The sequence below is a fragment of the Diplotaxodon limnothrissa genome, linkage group LG10 (genome assembly GCF_057381915.1).
Source record: "Diplotaxodon limnothrissa isolate DT_005_m linkage group LG10, D_limnothrissa_male_GT1.1, whole genome shotgun sequence".
Taxonomy (NCBI): domain Eukaryota; kingdom Metazoa; phylum Chordata; class Actinopteri; order Cichliformes; family Cichlidae; genus Diplotaxodon; species Diplotaxodon limnothrissa.
Window position 1 is genome coordinate 647,016 of NC_140605.1, and position 26,411 is coordinate 673,426.

At 45.6% G+C, this 26,411-nt stretch overlaps 2 protein-coding genes across 2 annotated transcripts in view; one reads left to right on the forward strand and one right to left on the reverse strand.

Moving 5' to 3' along the window:
• Nucleotides 1-24,780, reverse strand: part of LOC146623664 (CXADR-like membrane protein) — a 187,717-nt gene extending 162,937 nt beyond the window's left edge. The window contains exons 1-2 of the mRNA XM_085363275.1: nucleotides 24,646-24,780; nucleotides 4,190-4,280 (exon numbers count right to left, since the gene is read on the reverse strand). Of these exons, the coding sequence (XP_085219401.1) occupies nucleotides 4,190-4,280; nucleotides 24,646-24,780 (226 nt within the window). The remainder of the gene's footprint in view (nucleotides 1-4,189; nucleotides 4,281-24,645) is intronic.
• Nucleotides 14,814-17,219, forward strand: LOC146623665 (zinc finger MYM-type protein 1-like). Its single transcript, XM_085363274.1, has 3 exons — nucleotides 14,814-15,872; nucleotides 16,297-16,411; nucleotides 16,619-17,219. The coding sequence occupies exons 1-3, from the start codon at nucleotides 14,887-14,889 to the stop codon at nucleotides 17,144-17,146; spliced, it is 1,629 nt and encodes a 542-aa protein (XP_085219400.1). The 5' UTR covers nucleotides 14,814-14,886; the 3' UTR covers nucleotides 17,147-17,219.
• Nucleotides 24,781-26,411: the final 1,631 nt, after the last annotated feature.

Below are 26,411 nucleotides of genomic sequence, written 5' to 3' on the forward strand. Positions count from 1 at the left end.
CCCGACATGGTTCACGCCTACTGGCTAAAGAAGCTGACTGCACTCCACGAGCGTCTGGCAGCACAAATGAACCAGCTGCTAGTTAACGAGAGACACCCGGAATGGCTAACCGAAGGTCGGACGGTCCTGATCCCCAAGGACCCCAAGAAGGGACCGGTCCCCTCCAACTACCGACCAATAACCTGCCTCAGTACTACATGGAAGCTCCTGTCAGGCATCATATCGGCTAAGATGAATAGGCACATGGGTCAATACATGAGCGGCACACAGAAAGGGATTGGCAAGAATACCAGAGGCGCAAAACACCAGCTACTGGTAGACAGAACAGTCAGTCGAGACTGCAAGACCAGACTGACCAACCTGTGCACTGCCTGGATTGATTACAAGAAGGCCTATGACTCAATGCCCCACAGCTGGATACTGGAATGCCTAGAATTGTACAAGATCAATGGGACCCTAAGAGCCTTCATCAGGAACTCAATGGGGATGTGGCGTACAACACTAGAGGCCAACTCCAAGCCCATAGCACAAGTCACCATCAAGTGCGGGATCTACCAAGGAGATGCTCTGTCCCCACTGCTGTTCTGCATAGGCCTGAACCCCCTCAGTGAGATCATTAACAAGACTGGCAGATGGTAGTCGGATGGTAACAAAGAGAGGGAAGTTAGTCAGAACTGAGGGGATTGAACTACCAGAAGGCAACATTGCAGACATAGAGGACAGTTACAAGTACCTGGGGATCCCGCAGGCGAATGGGAACCATGAAGAGGCCGCTAGAAAAGCTGCAACCACCAAGTACCTGCAGAGGGTCAGGCAAGTCCTGAGGAGTCAGCTGAATGGTAAGAACAAGATCCGGGCCATCAACACGTACGCCCTGCCCGTGATCAGGTACCCTGCTGGGGTAATAGGCTGGCCAAAGGAGGAGATAGAAGCCACTGACATAAAGACAAGAAAGCTCCTTACCATTGTTAAGGTTCAAAATATTGGGGATGGAGACAAGAGAAAAAACCACAATAACAACACTGGTCCGGCCGGGTTGAGTCAAACGATGATTTAATGATCACACACGTGGGAGATGGACACTGATGCAGACAGCCTCAAAATCTCAAAATGGTGGAGCATTGCTCAAACTTTTATAACCTCTGGTGCCTCCACCTTATCATAAAAAGCCTAAACATTCACATGCTCTCTCTCACACAGCGCCTAAGCTACGACCTTGGCTCCCTGTTTATCTGCTCCTGCTGAAATGGGGCAGAAAACTCCAGCACACTCTGTTCTCTTCTACTCAGACAAATTAGACAATAACCTTCTGCGAACAGTATTTCTTATAACTCAGCAATATAATGCATCATAAAACAATATCATTCATTCACAACAAGTCAGCAATTTAATGTAATGCAAATCAGTTTAACTAATGCAATAGTTATCAGCTTCTTCTAATTCAGGAGAATAATGCAAACTAAAACTACATAATAATTCACAATCTTTAATTAGGGGTATAACATGGCATAAAATAATATCATAATTTTACACCATGCATGGAGGGTTTCACCCCAAGTCCAGCACCCTGAGGCTGTACGCTAAGCGCATGGAAGGACAGGCCCCTGCACGGTATGTACCACCGGCAGATAGAGGAGGTGGCTGATATCCAGAAATCCTACCAGTGGCTAGACAAAGCTGGACTGAAAGACAGCACAGAGGCACTAATCATGGCAGCACAAGAACAAGCTCTGAGTACAAGATCCATAGAGGTTTGGGTGGATTAGGCAAGACCCCAGGTGCAGGCTGTGTAAAGATGCCCCAGAGACAATCCAGCACATAACAGCAGGGAGCAAGATGCTGGCAGGCAAGGCATACATGGAACGCCATAACCAAGTGGCCAGCATAGTGTACAGGAACATCTGTGTCGAGTATAATCTGGAAGTCCCGAGGTCAAAATGGGAGATGCCCCCAAGGGTGGTGGAGAATGACCGAGCTAAGATCCTGTGGGACTTCCAGATACAGACGGACAAAATGGTGGTGGCTAACCAACCGGACATAGTGGTGGTAGACAAACAGAAGAAGACGGCCGTAGTGATCGATGTAGCGGTTCCGAATGACAGCAATATCAGGAAGAAGGAACACGAGAAGCTGGAGAAATACCAAGGGCTCAGAGAAGAGCTCGAGAGGATGTGGAGGGTGAAGGTAACGGTGGTCCCCGTGGTAATCGGAGCACTAGGTGCGGTGACTCCCAAGCTAGGCGAGTGGCTCCAGCAGATCCCGGGAACAACATCGGAGATCTCTGTCCAGAAGAGCGCAGTCCTGGGAACAGCTAAGATACTGCGCAGGACCCTCAAGCTCCCAGGCCTCTGGTAGAGGACCCGAGCTTGAAGGATAAACCGCCCGCAGGGGCGTGCTGGGTGTATATAATACCAGTAGGCCAGCTCTAATAGTAATGTGGTATGGCTTCGCGGGCCAAATGTAATTAGGCTGCGGGCCAAATTTGGTCCGCGGGCCAGAGTTTGACACCTATGCCCTAAATAAAACATTATGGGTTATTCAGAACAGAACTATGCTTAGAGAAATATTTTCCCATCAGTTGATCCAACTCCTCCACAGTAGCAGGTGGAATTTTTCTTTTTTGAGGACGGCTTCTTTTACCTGTCACTACGGATGGTCTGTTTATGTTTTGATTGAGAGCCTTTTTTGGGGGCAGCTGAAGAGGAGAAGTCTATCTTATGGCCAACCACTGATTGTATCTTGGTCATATTACCCAGCAAAACCCAGTATGCAGGTTCATCTGTAACAGTCCTTGTGCCACAGATCAACACTGTTGCTTCTACACTCAACAAAAATATAAACGTAGAGACCTAAAATTCATTCCAGATACACAATATAACCATCCCTCCCAAACAGTGGTCACAAATCAGTCCAAATGTGTGGTAGTGGGCACATCTGCTATATTGAGATAATCCATCCCACCTCACAGGTGTGCCACATCAGGATGCTGATCTGACATCATGAGTAGTGCACAAGTGTACCTCAGACTGCCCACAACAAAAGGCCACCCTGGAATGTGCAGTTTTTTGCGCTATTGGGGGTCTGGGGACCCAGAACCGGTCAGTATCTGGTGTGACCACCATTTGCCTCATGCAGTGCAACACATCGTCGCATGGAGTCTATCAGATTGTCAATTGTGGCCTGTGGAATGTTGGTCCACTCCACTTCAATGGCTGTGCGAGGTTGTTGGATATTCGTGGGAACTGGTACACGCTGTCGTATACGCCGGTCAAGCACATCCCGAACATGCTCAATGGGTGACATGTCCGGTGAGTATGCTGGCCATGCAAGAACTGGGACATTCTCAGCTGCCATCTGCCCTGAACAATGTGAACCATGATTCATCCGTGAAGCGCACACCTCTCCAACGTGCCAGACGCCATCGAATGTGAGCATTTGCCCACACAAGTCTGTTACGGCGACGAGCTGGAGTCAGGTCAAGACCCCGATGAGGACGACGGGCATGCAGTTGAGCGTCCCTGAGACGGTTTCTGACAGTTTGTGCAGAAATTGTTTGGTTGTGCAAACCAATTGTTCCAGCAGCTGTCTGGGTGGCTGGTCTCAGACGATCTTGGAGGTGAACCTGCTGGATGTGGAGGTCCTGGGCTGGTGTGGTTACACGAGGTCTGCGGTTGTGAGGCCGGTTGGATGTGCTGCCATATTCTCTGAAACGCCTGTGGAGACGGCTTATGGTTGAGAAATGAACATTCAATGCACAGGCGACAGATCTGGTTGACATTCCTGCTGTCAGCATGCCAATTGCACGCTCCCTCATTGCTTGTGGCATCTGTGGCATTTTGCTGTGAGACAAAACTGCACATTCCAGGGTGGCCTTTTGTTGTGGGCAGTCTGAGGTACACCTGTGCACTACTCATGATGTCAGATCAGCATCCTGATGTGGCACACCTGTGAGGTGGGATGGATTATCTCAATATAGCAGATGTGCCCACTACCACACATTTGGACTGATTTGTGACCACTGTTTGGGAGGGATGGTTATATTGTGTATCTGGAATGAATTTTAGGTCTCTACGTCCATCCCATGGGGAATGGGAGCAGTAACAAAGGTGTTGCGTTTATATTTTTGTTGAGTGTACTTTAAACAGAAGAGCAGCGACATGGCTGCAGGTCTCCACGACTCCGGCCTTACAGGTGCAGTGGGTGGCTTCAACCTTCCCTGTGATGCTCACATTGACCCATGGCTGCAATGCTGGTTTATTCAGTCTTTGAGAGTGCAGGACCTGAAACACACACAGACAAAGTTCATTTAAAGACAAGAATAAAGTGTTTAGAAAGTTAGCACATACATGTAGGGATGGGTACCGGTGTCCGGTGCCATGATGGCACCGGTTCTGACATAAACGGTAGTAACCAGACCGAAAAGCAGCGCACATTTCGGTGCTTTATTTCGGTGCTTTTTTTTCCTGACCTGTGATACACTTCTAGCCAATCATTTTACGTTTCCGAGGATAGTAGGCGGGTCCAGGTACGTACGTTCTTTTAGAGCAGAGCTACAGATTAAAAATGCCCAAGGCGAAGCGGTCAAAGTCTGGTTGTACTTCACAGCAAAAGATGCAAACTCAGCAGCAACAAGTGCTTTAAGCTGATACTGTGATACTGTCAAAGGAGGTAACACCTCAAATCTGATGAAACACCTGGCGACACGCCAGCGGGGTTTTTTTAAAAGCCGAGAAATGCGCCGTATTTGATAGCTTGCTGTGGGACCTCACACCGTGCACATCTACTGTGGGTGTAGTGCCTGTTATCTGACCCGGATTTAGCAACATCCCCCAAAAACCCGAAGAGGAGAGTCCTGGCCCCTAGCCCTGCCAGTGTAGCAGAAATGATGAGGATGATGATGCAGCAGCAGCCGTTCTTCTCTGCGTGAGTAGCTTAATGTTGTTCGTGTGTAATTTATGTTGAGTAGGATAACCACGTTATTACATTAATGCATGTAAGGTGAATTAGCAAACATCATCATAGCTACATGCGGCTGTCTTCTTGTTTGATGGCAGATACTCCCTTCACCCTGGACAAAAAGGCTAAAACGACCAAAGAAAAAGTGGAAAACAGCTAAACATGAGAGGTTTTTGGACAAAGTTTGTGTTTTTTCCATTGTTTAAGCACTGCTTCCAGCCAAGAGTGATACCATATATGCCCCATAGCTGCAGAAAAGGCTAACATTGTTATCTTTTTACAAAAAAACCAGCTGAACATCAGAGGTTTTTGGACCAATTTTGTGTTCTCCATTCTTTAAGCACCGGTTTGAGCACTGTTTGAGTACCGGCACCGTTTCTAAAGTACCGATTTGGCACCGGTATCGGATAAAACCTAAACGATACCCATCCCTACATACATGTAATTTTTTATCTTTTTATGTATCCATCTATAGAACGCTGCATGTTACATTCTAAATCTGTATATCAAACACAACAGGACAGTGATCAGAAAAAACAGCATCACATATTTCCATGCTTAGGACCGGTAACCCTAAAGCCAGCACAAGATCCAATGTATGACCCTGTTTCTGGGTTGGCCCAGACACAAGTTGAGCAAGACTGAAGGAGTCTATCAAACTTAAAAAGTCTCTGGCCAATGAATTGGAGGGACAACACACATGAATATTAAAATCTCCAACGATTAAGATTCGATCATGGTTTGGCACAGTTCCAGCTAAAAAGTTTGAAAAGTCTTGGATAAAATCCTTGTGATATTTTGGAGGCCTGTATACAGCTGCAACGAGTGTCGGGTGGGGATGCCTCAATTCAAACGTCAGAAGTTCAAAACTAGAATACGAGTGAGTTAAGAGTTGTTTGCAAGAGAGCTTCTTCCTAAAAACAGCTGCCACTCCACCACCACGCCCAGTCATCCTCGGCACATTAAGATATTCACAGTCAGGCGGTAAAAGTTCAGTAAAACAGCTGGACTCACTGACTCTCTGCCAAGTTTCCATTAAAAGCATTAGATCCAGTCCCCGATCAGTAAAGAAGTCCTTAAGAATAAAAGTTTTGTTTGCTAGCGATCAAGCATTAACAAGACTTAATCTTAGTGGTACAGGTGGCTCAGCGGTCGATGTGGGTGCCCGACCTATCGGCCGTAGGTTCTGAGGGTTTACTCCACCTGAGCGAAGACGGGGGGACGCTGGCGCGGGGTTATTGTCGTAAGCCCGACAACAGGTGTCAGGCAAGTGTAAGCCATGTCCAGAGAGTGCCAGTAGTTGACGCGGTCAAATCCAGTCGGGACAGGGTGAGGTATTTTTCGAAATCGTGTCCAGGTAGCCTTCATTCTCACCAATAAGCCACTGCGTTTCCCATGGCGTCTACGGCGCCCTCTCAGTTGAGGTAGCGCCGGAACACAACGGAGACAAGCTGGAACTCCTGACAGGAGCGGTGGGGAGAAGGTTCCCTGATATCCACGATTGCAATAACGAGTTTTTAACTGAGAGGATCTTAAAGCCAGCAGCATTTGGCGATCATATACAAGCAGAGAGTTAGCATGGTTTAACACAAAGTAAAAATAAAACACTAGTACAAACAGAGTCAGACGGCAGGCCGTACACACTGGCGCCATCTTGATATTACGGATATCACGGAAAGCATAAAGTTCGACTTTTATGAATCACTTAATATGATAAGGAGATTCTGCAGGTCATTAATCAATGTATAAAACCAAAATAGAATACATTTTGTCACACAGGACACAAACACGGAAGCAAGGTGTATAATTAGGATTATTTATAATAAATATGAATTAATTAGTGCAATTTCTTTAACCATATAGAATAACTACATCCTTCAGGACAATGTCACATCAATGCACTGATCTCACTATGTTATCCATCTAACAGAGCCTCCACATGTTCTCACTGTAATTTCCCCTCATGAATGCACTAACTTGAATGTTCAGGGGGAAATCAAACGCATTTTACTCGCAGTACTCAAGCTGACTTACCTTTGTTTGAATGACGCCGAATTCACAACGTGGAGGCTTAAAAAAAGCCAAATCTTGTACCCAATCATTGGTGAATTGGATGTGCGCCTCCAGACATTTATAATTGCAAAATTGGTTCGCTGTGTATGCACTGACTCCACAGACAAGGTACGAAAATATATCAGGCTAAGTCAATAGCGGTTGGTCTTCAGGGTTTCTACTCCACAGCCGTATTTCATACGGGTCTACATTTCCAATGCACACTATTTTTTGTAAGTACCGTCTCTTTGCATCTGGACGCAATCTGTCTCTATAACGTCCTTTTTCTTTTGAGCTGCTTTTAAGTGTGGTTCGTAGCAATCTTCCTTCCAACACAGTGTGTTTGTTTTGATTCGTGGCCTGCTAAAATGGTGGTGCGCTCCCATAATGCATTGCGGCGTGACAACTCCAAAGCCCTATACTCCAGCAAGACCTTTGAGGTCTGCGGACCAAATGCTTCTAATTGTCCCTAGGTCCAGATTAAAACACAGAGGAGATCGGGCTTTTGCTGCGACTGCTCCGAAACTGTGGAATAAACTGCCTTTACATATCAGGACCTCACCAACACTGGATACTTTTAAAACTCGTTTAAAGACCCATTTTTACTCTTTGTCTTAATTCTGTATGAATCTGTCATTATTTTATTCTTATTATTTTCTTATCTTTTATTTTACTTTCCTTTTAAATTTTATCTGATTATTTTATCGTACAGTTCTTTGGTCAACAGTTGTTGTTTTTAAAAGTGCTATATAAATAAAATTGATTTGATTTGATTTTTGTTTTTTGCACACTTGCACTTTATGTAGTCCCATGTTGATTGTCTGTTATATGTAGCACCATGATCTTGGAAGAACATTGTTTCCTTTAATAAATAATTTAATGTTATTAATTTAATTTAATTATTTAGAAAGAGAGAAAATACATATTAATGAACATTTTAACAAATATGCCAGATTATAGCCTTGGGCTAATTTCCATCTGCAGACCCTCTGGCAGGTTGGTCTTACACACAAGTTAGTAAAAACATACAGAGACACTATTTACAGATCATGTGACAAGAACAAAAACAGTAATCACATCATATTAGAACAAACAATGACAAGAAGAATGGACAACAGAGGACAATAGAGAACAATAACGGAAACACATCAATTATATTGCACAAACCCCAGGATTACACATGCTCTGACTGTCCTGATATTGCACTGACCCGTTACACTAGAGTTGGTCTTGGTCTCCAGACCGGTCTCCAGACCACTTTTACGTGGTCTTGGTCTCCACGGACTTTGGTCTTGGTCTTGTCTTGGTCTCGCTGTCTCGGTGTTGCTGTCTCAGATCGACATAGTGGTTGGGAGATTTGGAGTGACACACAACGTAACATTCGATAATGTGTCATGTGCAAAAGCATCAGCTCTACGAGCCGTGCTTAGAGAGTACTTTGTAGTGAATCAGAAGAGTCGACTCCCATTGAGCGAGAGCCACTCCTCACTTAATTTCCTTTCGCTGCTCAGCTCTCACACAGTGGCTCAGCTATGCTCCAATCCCTCCATATTGTGGCCAATCACATGCGAGGATATAGGATAATATCATTATGTGAAAAACAGAGAGGGTGAGAGACGCGACAGTCAAGTGGAGCGTGCGTCTGTCCTCTCAGTGAGTGGGTGAGACAGTAGACAGCGGTGAGGAGGGCTGTGCAAGTGCATCGCAAAAACACATGAATATGCCTGACACCCGTAAACAAAGCAGCATCTGGCTGCAGTTTAAAGGCTTTATTGTCTCGGTCTTGGTCTTGATCTCATCTCGACTTTGTCTTGGTCTTGACTCGGTCTGTCTTGGTCTTGTCTTGGTCTCGCTACCCTCTGGTCTTGGTCTTGTCTTGGTCTTGGTTTAGGCGGTCTTGACTTCAAGTCTACGTTACACTAATAGTTGTTTCCCTTTTTCTAATACACTAACTCTTTGTCACGTCCAATATAAAGCATGATTAATTATGATCACCACTGCACATGGTTGGAATGACAGTGAAGCCACTTGACTTAACTAATATGCATCTTTACAAAACACCACACACTGGGTATCTGCTGGTTTGTAGAAGATACATCATTACATTTGTTGACAATATCAGATATAACTGAGCTCAAATCAATTAATTCAATTCAATTTTAGATGGTGCCGAGCATTGCAGCCTTGTCGCGAGCTCCCCCAAGCAACAGCTGGTTTTTGTGTTTAATTTTACTTTTCCTTTATTTTTTCACGAGTAGCACATGTCTCTCTGTGTACAACCGACAAACCTTACTGGACATAAGAGATGGACTTTCTCATCACTTTCCGGAGTTCAAGTTTTGCAACGCGGAGCCTCCGTTTGCAGACCCCCCATTCATCTCACCTGAGACGCCTTTGTTCTGGGCCCCTGGAGGCCGCAAACGCTGACGCAGAGGAAGAAGATCTGGCGTTCTGGTTCGACTGAGACGGCGCACTAACAGACCACCGTTACCCAGTTTATTACTGGCTAATGTGCAGTCTCTGGAGAACAAGCTGTGCGAGCTTCGGGCACGGATCTCATTCCAGCGAGAGATGCGGGACTGCTGCGTGATCTGCCTCACAGAAACCTGGCTATCGGACAAGGTACCGGACTCCGCAATACAACTACCGGGGTTCTCCGTGCACCGCGCGGACAGGTCACAGGATCTTACTGGGAAAAGCAGAGGCGGCGGTGTGTTTCATGATCAACAACAGCTGGTGTGATTATGCGAACGTGCACCCGGTAAAATCCTTCTGCTCACCGGACCTGGAGTGCCTGATGATTAAGTGCCGGCCATTCTGGCTACCGAGGGAATTTACAGCAGTGATTATTACGGCTGTTTACATTCCCCCACAAGCCGACACTGACCGAGCACTCAGGGAACTGTACAGCGCGATCAGCAGCGAGGAAACCGCACACCCAGAGGCGGTGTTTATCACAGCCGGAGACTTTAATAAGGGAAACCTGAAGAAAGTCTCACCAACTTTCTTCAGGTTTTTCACCATCCATTTCAACACTCGTGGAGACCGGCTACTTGACCACTGCTACACCTCTTTCCGGGATGCGTACAAAGCCCTCACCCACGCCCCGTTCGGCCAATCAGGTCACCGCTCAATCCTGCTCCTGCCCGCCTACAGGCAGAAGCTGAAACAGGAAGCTCCAACCCTGAGAGCAGTGCACCATTGATCGGACCAATCGGAGTTCACGCTGTGGGACTGTTTTGATCACGAGGACTGGCAAATGTTTCACGTGGCTGCTAATGACATCGATGAGTACACAGACTCAGTCTGCGGATTTATCAGGAAATGCGTGGAAGATGTCGTCCCATCCAGAACAGTTAAATCCTTCCCAAATCAAAAACCGTGGATTAACAGAGATGTTCGCACAGCACTGGCGGCACGGAGCACCGTTTTTGCCTCCGCGAACACATCGGACTACAAACACGCACATTACCAACTCCGGAAGACGATAAAAGCAGCCAAACGTGAGTACAGGGACAGGGTGGAGCAACAGTTTGACAACCCTCGGAGTATGTGGCAGGGACTAAACACGATCGCAGACTTTAGAGGGAAAACCAGCACACCGCAGACCACGGCCTCTCTGTGTGAGGATCTAAACCATTAAATGTCTTAATGGTCTTGGGCCTTCTTATCTCTCAGATCTGCTTTTACCATACGAACCCTCGCGGACCCTGAGGTCCTCTGGTACTGGCCTTTTGATTGTCCCTAAAGTCAGGACACATACTCACGGAGAGGCAGCTTTTCAGTGGTATGGTCCTCGTCTGTGGAACAGCCTGCCGGAGGAGCTCAGGGCCGCAGAGAACGTACATGTTTTTAAGAACAGGCTCAAGACCCACCTTTTTAATTTAGCTTTTACTTAGCGTTTATTTATTTTTTATGCTTATTTATTCTATCCTGTTATTCTATTATTAATTTAGGATTTACCTAATATTTTTTGATTTTATTCTTATTCATTTTTTAATCTTCTTACTCTATTTATATTTATATTTATATTGTATCCTGTTCTTATTTATTTTATCATTTTACCCTGTATATATCGTATTGCGTCATATCTCCAGTGTTTCCTCGGAGGGCGCTCTCTGCACCGGGGCTGTTATTGACCGTGGCTGCTGGGTCTCTGGGGTCCTCTCAGCCTGGTTGGGGGGCTCCTTGGCCTCCCTCCTGCTGTGTGCCCAGCCCGGAGGCTGCGGTCTGTGACCGGCTCCTGGTGCAGACGGCTCTCTGTTATAATGTTTCCTCACTTGGCTCATGCGAGCCCAGCCCAATTTTTACTCTTTAAGTGTGCGCGTGTGTGTATGTGTGTGTGGGTGGGGGTGGGGGGGTATATGTGTATTGAGAGTGTGGGGAGTGAGTTGGAGGGTGGGGTGGGCTGCTTTTAACTATGTAAAGCACTTTGTGCTACATTTTTTCTGTATGAAAAGTGCTTTATAAATAAATATTGATTGATTGATTGATTGATTGATTGATTGATTGATTAAACGTATTCTACGCTAGATTCGACACAGCGAACACCATGAGACCGGACAGTGTGCGCACCGCGGATGACGTCAGTGCGGACACTGTGTCTGAGGAGGATGTGCGGAGGTGCTTCAGGAAGGTGAACAGACGCAAAGCTACTGGTCCGGACGGGATTCCCGGCCGCGTCCTCAGGTCATGCGCGGCTCAGCTGGCTGGAGTGTTTACACACATCTTCAACCTTTCCCTCTCTCTGTCTGTAGTCCCAGCCTGCTTCAAAATGGCCACCATCGTCCCTGTACCCAAATCCTCCACCATCTCCTCATTGAACGACTGGCGACCTGTAGCCCTGACCCCCATCGTAAGCAAATGCTTCGAGAAGCTGGTCAGGGACTTCATCTGCTCTGCACTACCCGACTCACTGGACCCTCTACAGTTTGCATACCGCCACAACAGGTCCACTGATGATGCCATAGCCCTGACACTACACACTGCCCTGTCACACCTGGAGAAGAGAGACACGTATGTGAGAATGCTGTTTGTAGATTACAGCTCAGCATTCAATACCATCGTTCCCTCGAAGCTGGACAGGAAACTGCAGGATCTAGGACTGAGCAGCTCCCTCTGCAGCTGGATCCTTAGCTTCCTGTCTGACAGACGCCAAGTGGTCAGACTGGGCAGCATCACCTCATCCCCTGTCACACTGAACACTGGTGCTCCACTGGGGTCCTATTCCTCTGTGGGGCAACCTGCATATGGCCAATAAAGCATTCATTCATTCATTCATTCATTCATTCATTCATTCATTCATTCACAGGGGTGTGTACTGAGCCCTCTCCTGTACTCACTCTACACCTACGACTGCACAGCCACTAACAACTCCAGCATCATTGTGAAGTTTGCGGACGACACTACGCAGAGGCGCAGCAGCACCTCTTCTTCCTCAGGAGACTGACAAGATTTGGCATGAGCCCCCGCATCCTCAGGACCTTCTATCGCTGTGCCATTGAGAGCATCCTCACTGGATGCGTCACCACCTGGTACGGCAACAGCACCGCTTACAACCGCAAAGCTCTCCAGAGAGTAGTGCGGTGTTCTGAACGGATAATTGGAGGTGAGCTTCCCTCCCTCCAGGACATCTACAGGAAGCGGTGCCTGAGGAAAGTGGGGAGGATCATGAAGGAGTCCAGTCACCCCAGCCATAAACTGTTCAGACTGCTTCCATCGGGAAGGAGGTTCTGCAGTATCCTGTCCCGAACCAGCAGACTGAGAGACAGCTTCTTCCACCAGGCCATCAGACTGCTGAACACTTCATAGTCACCTCACCCTCACTTACCAGAACTTCAACATTATGCACTCCACACTGTATATAAATGCCACTTGTTTTGCACATTCCCAACTGCCAACCTCTGTATATTTTATTTTATTGTTTAGTCTATTTCATTTTTAAAATATGTACACACACACAAACACACACACACACACACACACACACACACACACACACACACACACACACACACACACACACACACACACACGTAGATATACATATTTAGTACACACATTCAGTAATGCGCATACACTCTTATATTTTACATATGTTTATTCATATAATTCTCAGATTTACCCATTTTTATATTTTGCTTGTTCTTACGGTATTGTATTTTTACACACCTCTGTTGCTTGTGGAGCTTGCACACAAGAATTTCACTCGCATGTACTGTACCAGAGTACCTGCACATGTGATGTGACAATAAAAGTGATTTGATTTGATTTGACTTATGTAGCACTAAATCACAACAACAGTCTCTCCACAATAATACAGAGAAACCCCCAGCAATCAGATGAACTATGAGTAGGCAATACATTACAGTGGGCAGAAAAACCTTTCTCTTAAGGGGAAGAAAAGCTCCAGCAGAACCAGACTCAGGGAGGGGCGGCCATCTGCTGCGACTGGTTGGGGGAGATGGCTTAAGGAAATACAGAAGACTGTCTATTTGTAATTCTCTGTATATAAATTCAGACAAAAATAAAATCATTATATCTGCCTTTAAAAACTGTATCAATAAGTTCAGGCTCATTTCTATATGTTTTCATATGGTCTGTAAGATGCATATCAAACATCCTGACTGCTCTAAGTCCTTAATAACATATTAGCTTCTATTCACTGGCCACCCTTGAATGTGAAAAAATGCTTTTAAAATCTTCTCCTCACTTACAAATAATTCATTACTGTACTTAAGAGCACTTTGCCCTAAAAGTGGAGCCTTATTTATTGTTCCTAGTTTCCAGAATTGGAGGCAGAGCCCTCAGCTATGGATGTAAAAGCCCAACAAGGGGCATGGGTTGGAAATGAGCAGTAGCTTCACTTTAATTCACTGGTGGCATGGTGGTTTGCTCTGTCAGGCTACAGAGCAGTCCAAAGACCAGTGGCGGCTGGCCCATAGGGGGCGCTCGGGCTCCGCCCCCCCAAATGTGGAGGAGTAAAAATATATATTTTTAAAAAATTCATCAATGATAGTTTTACTATGTGTGTGCCCATATACAGCCAGGCGTATTTTAACATTTTCACCAGCTGACTCATTAAAGTTCAACCAACAAACGGTGTTTTTCTTCTTCTGGGGCGCTCGTCAAAGCGCCCTTGATATGCAGCGAAATAGCCTATCATTAAATGGTTGCCAGGGGAAAATAATAAATATTTGACCTATCAGCGTCGCTGAATTAAATGGTTTGGGGGCGCTTAAAATTGCGCCCCTGCAGAAAACGCGCGAAGATTTGCTGTTCTAGAATTTTACCTCAGTCAGTAGCCTAAGTGAGCTATAAGGTCAGAGAGAGACGATGGCAGCGGTATTGTTAACGGTTGAGGCACAGCCTCCCCCAAATTCGGTTAGATCGCTTCTAACCTACCCTTTTGCCAGAAGGACAATGGCAGAAAAACTGCAAGTTAAAGAGTTGGGACCTGACAAGCCCGAAATTCAACTAACCCAGGCAACGAAGGAGAAGTCAAAAGCATACAACAGGACTTTTTGTCGGAGTTGGTTCCAGCGCAAGTCGTGGCTGACAGGCTGTGGAACAGCTAATGCACTTTTTTGTTTCCCGTGCATACTGTTCAAAAGTGACAAGTGTGATTTGACGTGGACACAATCTGGACAAACCGACTTAAAGCACCTCTCCGAACGAATCAAGAAACATGAAAGCTCACGAGTTCATATGGACAACAGTGTAAAGCTAGCTGTGCTAGGGAAAACTAGCATAGCGGCGCAGCTAGATGATGGACATCGGATTGCTTTAAGAAGGCACAACGAAGAGGTAGATAAAAACCGTCATATTTTATCTAAAATCATCGATTGTATTAAGTTTTGTGGTGCTTTTGAGCTAGCAATGCGGGGACATGATGAAAGTGATTCCTCAGACAATCCAGGGATTTTTAGAGGTTTAGTCGACTTGATGGCATCAATTGATCACGACTTGAGGCAACACCTTGAAAATGCTACTGTATTTAAAGGCACCTCGAAAACAGTCCAGAACGAGATCCTGGATTGCATGTTGGCAGTTCTGAGAGAAAGGATCGTGGAAGAAGTAAAGGCAGCGAAGTTTTTAGCCATTCAAGCTGATGAAACCACTGACATTTCTACACACTGTCAGTTAGTCATGGTGCTAAGATACATTGACCAACGAAACCGTATTCAAGAGCGTTTTTTTGAATTCATCAAGCTACCCAATGCTTGTGCAGATGCAATAGCCAGTGCCTTATCGGAGAGGCTGCGCTTCATCCTCCCCCAGGGACAAGAGAGAAAGTTGATCGCCCAGGCCTACGATGGGGCCGCTGTAATGAGGGGTACCACTGGAGGAGTGCAGCGTAAGATACAGGACATTTATGCTAACGCTCACTACGTACATTGTTATGCCCATCAGTTAAACCTGGTAATGCAACAAGCAACCTCCCACATCCCTCAAATCAGTCACTTTTTTTCCGACATAGCAGGATTCGCTTCTTTTTTTACTAAATCGAGCAAGAGGACTGCAGTGCTTGACGAGGTGGTGGCGCACCGACTTCCAAGTGCATCGGCAACCCGTTGGAACTTCAACAGTCGTGCTGTGAATACAGTGTATGAACATAAAGACGATCTGGTGAGGTGTTTTCAGACCATCCGTAACAGTGAAGGATTTGATGCCCCTACAAAGAGAGATGCCGGTGGTTTCGTGAGAATGCTGGAAGACGAAGCTTTCTGTTTTTTCCTGGCCTTGTTTCACAAGATAATGCCACATGTAGACATGCTGTATAACCACCTACAGAAGAGAAACATCGATTCTGTCACCATCGCAGGGATCACCCAGACATTCATCAGCCGCATGCAGGCTATCAGGTAGGCATAAAAGCATAAATATGTAACCTAGAATAAATGTTAATTATCTATGCATAGATTCTATCAAATTCTCTGCATATATTCTGTGTTCTGTGACTTAAATGTTTAATGGAATTCAGATAATTTTGATTTATATCAGCCTTTGAAGTAATTTTATGAAAAATATTTGATTAAGTATATTTGATGAAGTATATTCCCAGTAATGATTTGATGTAGCCTATACCATAGGCTATTTCCTGAAATTATGGCCAGGGCCTTTATTTACTTGCACTGGTTTTCCCCCAGCCATTAAACCAGGTCCGGTTATTAATTAAATCCGGTAATTCCCGGTAATTAGAACACAACCTTTGTTTGGTTTGTGTTTGGTTAATATATCCCTATTCAGTTTTCAGAAGCCATTAATGAAACTTATGTATTGGATCAGGGAGGCACTTCCTAATCTGGTTGTGGATGAGGAGTACAGGGGACCTGTTCAAGACCCACCCACAAAGAGACGGAGAACATTGGGGGAAGACAGGCAACACCATTTGGCACTGGAGGTAAGCACTAGCTGCTTGGTCTGATTTAAATCGGATCATCAGATAAAATCTAATGACGATGCTGTCAGATGTCATTTGATATAGTGGTCATGACTGTTTTGTTTTGTTATGGACAGATTTTTTTTTTCAGAATAATGATTAACATGAGACATGTGCCAAAGTCTTACCACTGAATCTAACTCTTACCAATTATATATTATTGGATAGGTGTGCGACACCATTATGAGCCATGCCAAGGAGAGGTTTTCTTTCACCAAGCACCTTGTCAGCGCCACTCTGTTGCAAGGAGACTTGTTCCAACAACACAGCAAAAATTTTCCAGATGCAGCACTACAAACCACAGTGGAAGCCTATCCCTCATTGGACAAAGCCAGACTTAAAACAGAACTGTCCCTGATCTACGACAACGAGGAGTTTCAGAGTTGTAGTGGTGCGCTGGCGCTCTATCAGGTTCTGATGGAAAACAACCTTCAAGACACATTCACCGAAACTGTAAGTCTTCTTAACATCCTCATCACCACACCAATGACAACATCAGAATCGGAGAGGTGTTTCTCTACTTTAAAGAGGATAAAAACTTTCCTGAGAAACAATATGGCTCAGGATCGGCTCAACGCTCTGGCTATGCTGTCCATAGAGAAAAAACTCACACAAGAACTTCCTGATTTCAACACCAGGGTCATCGAGAAATTTGCCACTCAGAAAGACAGACGAGCAAAGTTCTTGTACAAATAAGAACCCTTAACCATATTTACTCTCTTTCTCCATCCCTCTCTCTTTCTCTCTTTAGCCCACCCCCCCAATCAGTTTACAGTTGTTGTTTTCAATAGTTATTTTTCATTCATTCAAAAAAAAAAAAAAAAATCTGTTCATGTTCATTTTTACAAATCTATACAAATGGCCAGAATATGGTTGTTCATTTTTACAAATCTATACAAATGGCCAGAATATGGTTGTTCATTTTAAATTTAAATTAAAATTGTGTTGTTTGATGTACTCATTAAATGGGTCATTTTAGTCGATATCATAAAAATTGCCCCCCCTGAGATTTTTTTCAGGAGCCGCCACTGCCAAAGACTGTGGGGTTTGTGGGGTTAGGTTAACTGGTGATTCTAAATTCAAATGGTTGTCGGTCTCTCTGTGTAGCCCTGTGGCAGACTGGTGACCTGTCTGGGTCGCACTAAAGGGTTTTGCTTTGTATTCTATTGGAAATTGTAAAATACGTCCACACAGACCGAACAGTGTTTAAATCTGTGGGTGTAAATGGTAAATGGATGCTTTTCTACTCTCCCAGAGTACTCAAAGCACTCTATACAACATGCCACATTCACCCATTCATACAAGCTGTTTCTTCTATGATTTTTTTAAATGCTCACTAACTAACATTCATACACATTCATACTCTGATGGATGCATCGCACAGCAACTTAGGCTTAATATCTTGCCTGAGGTTATTTGGCATGCAGACTGGGGATCAGTCAGGGATCGAACAACCTTCCAAACCCTCCTGACCTACAGCCACTCCGATGTGGCTGTGGAGAAATAATATTGGAATATTACTTTGGAAGTGAATTGTAACCTCAGTCCTCAGTGCAATAACATGGTTATACATGTGTAATGTATAACCATCTGTAATGATGGAAATCAAACCCATAGCTAGGGATGGGTACCGGTATCCGGTGCCATGATGGCACCGGTTCTGACATAAACAGTAGTAACCAGACCGAAAAGCAGCGCACATTTCGGTGCTTTATTTCGGTGCTTTTTTTTCTGAGCTGTGATACACTTTGAATTCTAGCCAATCATTTTACGTTTCTGAGGATAGTAGGCGGGTCCAGGTACGTACGTTCTTTTAGAGCAGAGCTACAGATTAAAAATGCCCAAGGCGAAGCGGTCAAAGTCTGGTTGTACTTCACAGCAAAATATGCAAACTCAGCAGCAACAAGTGCTTTAAGCTGATACTGTGATACTGTCAAAGGAGGTAACACCTCAAATCTGATGAAACACCTGGCGACACATAGCGTTTTTTTAAAGCCGAAAAATGCGCCGTATTTGATAGCTTGCTGCGAGACCTCACACCGAGCGCATCTACTGCGGGTGTGGTGCCTGTTATCGGACCCGGAGTTAGCAACATCCCCCAAAAACCAGAAGAGGAGAGTCCTGGCCCCTAGCCCTGCCAGTGTAGCAGAAATGATGAGGATGATGATGCAGCAGCAGCTGTTCTTCTCTGCGTGAGTAGCTTAATGTTGTTCGTGTGTAATTTATGTTGAGTAGGCTAACCACGTTATTACATTAATGCATGTAAGGTGAACTAGCAAACACCATCATAGCTACATGCGGCTGTCCTCTTGTTTGATGGCAGATACTCCCTTCACCCTGGACAAAAAGGCTAAAATGACCAAAGAAAAAGTGGAAAACAGCTAAACATGAGAGGTTTAGGACAAAGTTTGTGTTTTTTCCATTGTTTAAGCACTGCTTCCAGCCAAGAGTGATACCATATATGCCCCATAGCTGCAGAAAAGGCTAACATTGTTATCTTTTTACAAAAAAACAGCTGAACATGAGAGGTTTTTGGACCAATTTTGTGTTCTCCATTCTTTAAGCACCGGTTTGAGCACCGTTTAAGCACCGGCACCGTTTCAAAAGTACCAGTTTGGCACCGGTATCGGATAAAACGTAAACGATACCCATCCCTACCCACAGCCATAAAAAGACTTCTCCATGGTTTTAAACCTTCCCTGAATGATCATTACTCTGAAAGCCATTCAGGGAAGGTTTAAATACTGGAACTGGAAAAATGGCCACAAGTGAGAAAAAAGAAAACAAACCTGTGACTGTCATTTTCATTCAGTGCTCTGAAATCAGAATCAGAATCAGAATCAGAATGGGTTTATTGCCAGATGTTGAGGTTTACAACATTAGGAAATTGCTGCGGTGCTTCAGTGCAAACAATAAGAATTAAAGTGCTATGTAGAAAGAAAGATATGTGCATGAGATATACATGAGATATATACATGAGAATAAGAATTATGAGTGCTACGTAGAAAGATATATACATGAGTGCAGGTGGTGATCAGTGCCAGACATGAAATGATGCAGTGACACAGCGTAGGGTCATGTGTTAGTGGCGGGGACAGTCATGTGGTTATTGTTCATGTGTCCGACAGCAGAGGGGAAGAAACTGTTCTTGTGGCGAGAGGTTCTGGTGCGAATGGACCGGAGCCTCCTGCCTGAGGGGAGTAGGTCAAACAGACTGTGTCCAGGGTGAGAAGGGTCAGCTGAGATCCGAGCTGCACGCCGCAGTGTCCTGGAGGTGTACAGGTCCTGCAGAGATGGGAGTCTGCAGCCAATCACCTTCTCAGCAGAGCGCACAACATGCTGCAGTCTCTGTTTGTCCCTGATAGTGGCTCCAGCGTACCACACGGTGATGGAGGAGGTGAGGATGGACTCGATGATTGCAGTGTAGAATTGCATCATCGTCCGTGTTGGCAGGTTGAATTTCTTCAGCTGCCTCAGGAAGTACATCCTCTGCTGGGCTTTCTTGATGACGGAGGTGATGGTGGGCTCCCACTTCAGGTCCTGGGTGATGGTGGTACCCAGGAAGCGGAATGAGTCCACAGAGGTGATGGGGGTGTCAGTCAGGATGATGGGGGGGAGTGGGGCTGTGTGCTTCCTGAAGTCCACAATAATCTCCACTGTCTTCTGGGCATTCAGCACCAGGTTGTTGTGGCTGCACCAGGACACCAGACGTTCAACCTCCCTCCTGTAGGCAGACTCGTCCCCGTCAGAGATGAGCCCAATGACGGTGGTGTCATCTGCGAACTTGATTAGCTTGACAGACTGGTGGGTGGAGGTGCAGCAGTTGGTGTACAGGGAGAAGAGCAGAGGAGAAAGAACACAGCCCTGAGGGGAGCCGGTGCTGATGGTCCGGGAGTCCGAGACATTCTTCCCCAGCCTCACGTGCTGCTTCCTGTCCGTCAGGAAGTCAGTGATCCACCGGCAGATGGGATCAGGCACATTCATCTGGGAAAGCTTGCCTCGGAGATGGTCTGGAAGGATGGTGTTGAAGGCAGAGCTGAAGTCCACAAACAGGATCCTGGCATAGGTTCCTGGGGAGTCCAGATGCTGCAGGATGAAGTGTAGGGCCATGTTGATGGCGTCGTCTACAGACCTGTTGGCTCTATATGCAAACTGCAGGGGGTCCAGGAGGGGGGCCGTGAGGGTCTTGAGATGGGAGAGAACTAGGCGCTCAAATGACTTCATGACCACAGATGTCAGAGCCACGGGTCTGTAGTCATTTAGTCCAGTGATCCTAGGTTTCTTGGGGACAGGGATTATGGTAGAGGACTTGAAGCAGGCAGGCACATGACATGCCTGCAGTGAGGAGTTGAAGATGCCAGAAAACACTGGGGCCAGCTCGTTTGCACAGTGTCTGAGGGTGGCAGGAGACACACCGTCTGGGCCGGGAGCTTTCCGAGCATTCAGATTCTTAAACTGCTTCCTCACATCTGCTTCATGAATATGAAGAGTTGTGGTGGGAGGAGGTGGTGTGAAATCCTCTTTTGTGTGGGGTGAGGAGGGGGGTGTTGTAGGTGAACAGTTTGAAGGTGGTGATGGCTCTATGGAGGGGGGAGAGGTGGGGGAATGAGTGTCCAAAGTGCCTCTATTGTTGGGGTCGTTGGAGGTGTGAAGGCTGCCTGATGGCTCGTCAAAACGGCAGTAGAAGTCGTTAAGGGTGTTGGCCAGGAGCAGGTCGTCAGTGGAGTGGGGGGTTTTAGGCTTGTAGTTGGTGATATTCCTAAAACCTTTCCACACAGAGGCCGAGTCATTCTCTGAGATCTGCTGCTGCATCTTCTCAGAGTGCTGATGTTTGGCAATGTCCACTTCTTTAGTGAACCTGTACTTGGCCTCTCTGTAGCAGTCCCTGTCTCCGCTTCTGAACGCCTTTCTCTTTTCCAGCCACAGCTTTTTGAGTTTAGGAGTAAACCAGGGTTTGTCATTGTTATAACTCACCCTGGTGCGTGATGGCACAATGCTGTCCTCACAGAAGTGGATATAGGAGGTGACAGTGTCCGTAAACTCGTCCAAGCTGTTAGAAGCAGCCTTCAATGTGTCCCAGTCTGTGGTCTCCAAACACGTGCGAAGCTCCTCCACAGCCTCGTTGCTCCACAGTTTTTTGGTCCTCACGACAGGTTTGGAGAGCTTCAGCCTCTGTCTGTACGCGGGGATTAGGTGGATCATGACGTGATCAGAAAGTCCGAGTGAAGCGCGGGGCACCGCGCGATAGGCCCCGCTGATCGTGCTGTAGCAGTGGTCTAATGTCCTCTCCTCTCTGGTCGGGCATTTAATATACTGCTTGTATTTCGGAAGCTCATGGCTCAGATTGGCTTTGTTAAAGTCCCCAAGAGCAATGATGAGAGAGTCCGGGTATGTCCGCTCCGTGTGGAGAATCTGCTCTGCGAGTGCGCACTGAGCTGCTCGCGCATCTGCGTCTGGCGGGATGTAAACAGCGGCCAGGATGAATGAAGCAAACTCCCGCGGAGAATAAAACGGTTTGCAGTGAATAAAAAGATATTCCAGAGAGGGAGAGCAGTGCTGAGCAATCACTGTTACATCTGTGCACCAGCCACTATTGATGTAGAAGCAGACACCTCCACCTTTGGTTTTACCGGAGAGAGCGGCCTGCCGGTCCGCGCGCAGCAGATGAAAGCCCTCCAGCTTGAGCGCGCAGTCCGGGATGTCCTCACTGAGCCACGACTCCGTAAAACATAAGACACAGGAGGAGGCAAAGTCTCTGTTCATGCTTCTCATCAGGGCCAGTTCGTCTATCTTATTCCAGAGTGAGCGTACATTAGAAAGGAAGATCCCAGGAAGGGCCGTTCTCAGTCCGCGTTTCCTCAAATGCACGAGTACGCCGGCTCGCTTACCTCTCTTTCGACGTCTCACTTTCCTGATCAGAGTCAGCAGTAAATCTGCCGCAGATGCGACAAATATTGGAAATAAATCCACAGGCGTTGTAGTCCTGCAGTTAAGGAGCTCTTCTCTGGTGTAAGAATATCCAGAGGAGTGCCCAGACACAGAAGAAATGCACAAAAACAAGACAAAAGTAACGCACTGAAGCACCAGGGCATCCATACGCGGCGCCATCTTGGAAACCTAGGTGACTGATGGAAACTCATAAATGTGAGAAATCAGTTCATTAAAAACTATCATGTGGTGCAAACTTTTATTGCAGACAGAAGGGGGACCAATCCCTGCTGCTGTACACAGCCAATTAAAACTCAGTGTTTACATACACGCATGCAGCCCCATATCAGTTCCACCAGGCAGGACCGTGTGTCCACCACCGACTGGATCTGTACTGGCACATAAACTCATGGTTGCATCAAGAATGGAGCGATGATTAGAGCCAAGTCTAAACAAAGTTTACATTGATGTATTTAAGGTATACATTTTACTCACATTTCTCACAGTTCTGGATGAACAAGACAAAACTGCCACTTCCTGCCACCTGACCTCCTTAGTCTGAGTGAAACAGGCCTTCTGTACTCGGCACTCTGACATTAAGTGTACAGAGATTCTACTCTGATTATCAAACATGACGAGTGTCTGAGCGAGATGCACACTGAAGTCCTAAGGTGAATCTGGAGTGATGGAAAGAAGAGATGGCATGTGCATCGTTGCGGGCGGAGGGAGTGCACTGCTCCCCACATCCCAAAGAACAACAAATCCAAAGCTATTGGCCTATTTGAGTCTTTTGGCTGTCAAAGTCACCGATGACACACACTGCTGAGACACTCAACAAGAAGAAAAGGAGACGAGGGAGGGCAGCTGCCACAGATTTGAGGACAGAATGCTGCAACACATCACACCCTAACGTCTATCATCTCCACTCTTAACAGAGCCTTTGGCCTGCCACTGCTGATCTCTTTATCCAGACACAAGCAGAGGAATAAGGCCGAACTCACTGTTTGTGCAAATCAGCTCAATGTAAGCAAGGAGGTCGATAGTTCTCAGTACTCAACAGGAGGCAAAGAGGTGAGTTTCCTAAAGCTCAAAGAGAAAGTACACTAAAACCCTAACCCACTCAAACTGAAAGAGATGAATTCTTTTTGAGGACTGATGAGGGCGAGAGCTGGTTTACAGACAGCTTTTAGCAATCTTCATACTTCAACTGTACTGAATCCTAAATTGAATACTACTACATGACCCACACAATCAGATATGGTGTCGGTGCACAAACAAACTGATGTGTCATGGTGGCTCCATCACATTTACTTAGCTGCACGACAAGCTGATGAAGTACAACAAGCTGTGCTTGCTGTGGCTCGTCTAACATTTTCCCATAATGCAAGTAATGAAGTGTCTCATCACCCACAGACAAGCATACCAATGGTGGTGCTGTTTCTCTCTCGTGTGGGACTTGTTTTCTAAAACAGTAATGGTCAGCAGAACCTGCAGCAGCTCTGTTTACTCCACCTTCATATTTCTCAATAAATGCTAACATGCTTGGTAAGTCTTAGGCATTTCTGTCATAATGTGAAATTTGCACATAAATAGCTACACACACCCTACACACTATGAAGGTAAATCAGGATGGAATCAGCACCTAATTCCAAACTTCAATCCATCGTTTTGTCTTCTTTGCTTGCCTAACACAGAACAGGCAGAGAAACAAGGACATAAAGTGAGAAAGGTTCAGAGCACGGAGAGTAACGATGCTCGTGATGTTCAAAAGACTGTCCATCTGGAAATGTGTGACAAATTCCTCTTGGCACAAAATGGCAGTCAGCTGAATGTGGGCAGTGAGTACTGTGACGGTAAAAACTCCATCAACAACACTGCTGTCCAATGTTTTTATCAACATGAGCACTGACACACACACACATATATCCTGTGGAAGAACACTGGTCTTACTCTGTCTGCAGGTGAAACCACAGCTCAGGTGCAGTCTTTTATTCTATTTCTCTAATAATATAAACGGGAATAATTCTGTCCTTCATAAAACAATCTTCCTTTGTCATTTGACAAGCAGTCTGTGCGGTGTCTACTGTACTGAGGTATTTATGCCCTTATCTTGTATGTGCACATTAATCCACAGAGGTGCTTTTCAAAGCTTCTTTTCAAACAGTACCGCGAAAACTTTTTCAAAGCTGTGTGGGAGTGCAGCAAGAACCCGCAGTACACACACACACACACACACTGCACTGTATGACATTTAAAGCAAAGCTTACCCACGAACAGACTGATCTGATGAGAAGCCGACATCCCTCCAAGGACAAATCCAAGCAGGGGAGGACTCTACCGCGACTACAGCGAGACCCGGAGCCGCACCTCAACTGCACGCCACAGTCAGCATCGCCCTTCATCCGAGCGCAAAGTCTCGCGTCTGCTGACCTGTCTGCTCGTCAGCGTGCTGCTTCCTTGATGTCTTCCTGTCTGTGCGTCCTGCTGCTACTCCTGCAGCTAATCACAAGCAGAGCTGCGGACGAGTGCAGATGCCCAGATCTGCACAAACATTTGAAATCGTCACTAAAATCACATTTTTATGGTCTGGCTGCTAACGCACGTTGACCTAAACATTTTGGTTTTAACAGCCTTAGTTGTTGTTTTAGATTTTTTTAATCACTTATTTTAGTTACTTGTGTGTTTTTCTACATTTTACTGCCTCATTGTTGTGGATTTTATTTATTTTATTATCATTTTACATCGTTAAGCCCTTTCTGCATCATGGACTGTTTGGAAATGTGCTATAAATAAACTGGACCTTCTGTGTGCTGCTGTGACCTGCAATTTATACAATTATTATACAAGAATGTGATATTACATCTATATAAGGTCTAATAGATATTACAGACTACAAGTATAAAATCATTTTCAAAACTCTCTCCAGGGTGCAAGATGCTAGCAGGCAGGGCATACATGGAACGCCATAACCAAGTGGCCAGCATAGTGTACAGAAACATCTGTGCAGAGTATGGCCTGGAAGTCCCGAGGTCAAAATGGGAGACACCCCCAAGGGTGGTGAAGAATGACCGAGTCTGTGGAACTTCCTGATACAGACAGAGAAACTGGTGGTAACTTACCAATTGGACATAGTAAGTAGTGGACAAGCAGAGGAAGATGGCCTTGGTAATAGATGTTGCGATTACAAGTGAGAAGAAGGGAGAAGAAACACAAGAATCTGGAGAAATACCAAGAGCTGAGAGAGGAGCTAGAGAAGATGCAGAGGGTGAAGCAACAGTCGTATTTGGGCTCAGGTCTTCAGTACTGATGGCCCCCCCTTCTCCTGGATCTTTCTCTGTGTGCCTTTGGCTAGACATTGTTATATTACACATATGCTGAAATAAGAGAAATAATACTGATAGAAATGAATAAATAAGCAGATAAAACTAACACACAAACAAGAGGAGCCTAGAGAGAATTTATAGAGCTCATCTTGGAAAAAGTGTTTAGTACGACATCACATTCGGATCATAATTGTGATTGCAAAAGTGCTGAACAAAATAAAAACAAAGTGTGTACTTTAATCTCACCTTGACTTTTTGATTTAATGTGAAGATGTACAGAGGCAAAATTACAAAAATAGACCTTTCTATGTATGAGGGGAGACCATGAGAAAAGTACAAGATCTGAACCCAAGTCAGTGATGGTGCAGTTTTACTCCTCCTCACTTCCTCCATCACCATCTAGTACGCTGCTGCCTCTGCTACATCTTTATCTTTAATGCCATGCAAACACTGTAGATTGCTTTCTCTCTCAACAAGAGACATTTTTACATAATTTGGCTCTTTTCTACCTGAAAATGCAAGCCAAGATGCTGTTGCCAGCGAGCACAATACAGTGTATTCTTGATGGATTTCAGCATGTCCATAGCACTTCTATGTCAGATGTTTTTGACAAGTTGAAGGGCAAGCTTTCTGAGCTAGACATACCACAAACTGAGATAGAAATGATTATTCAAAATCTCTCTAAAGAGGATGTCTTCACAATATACAAC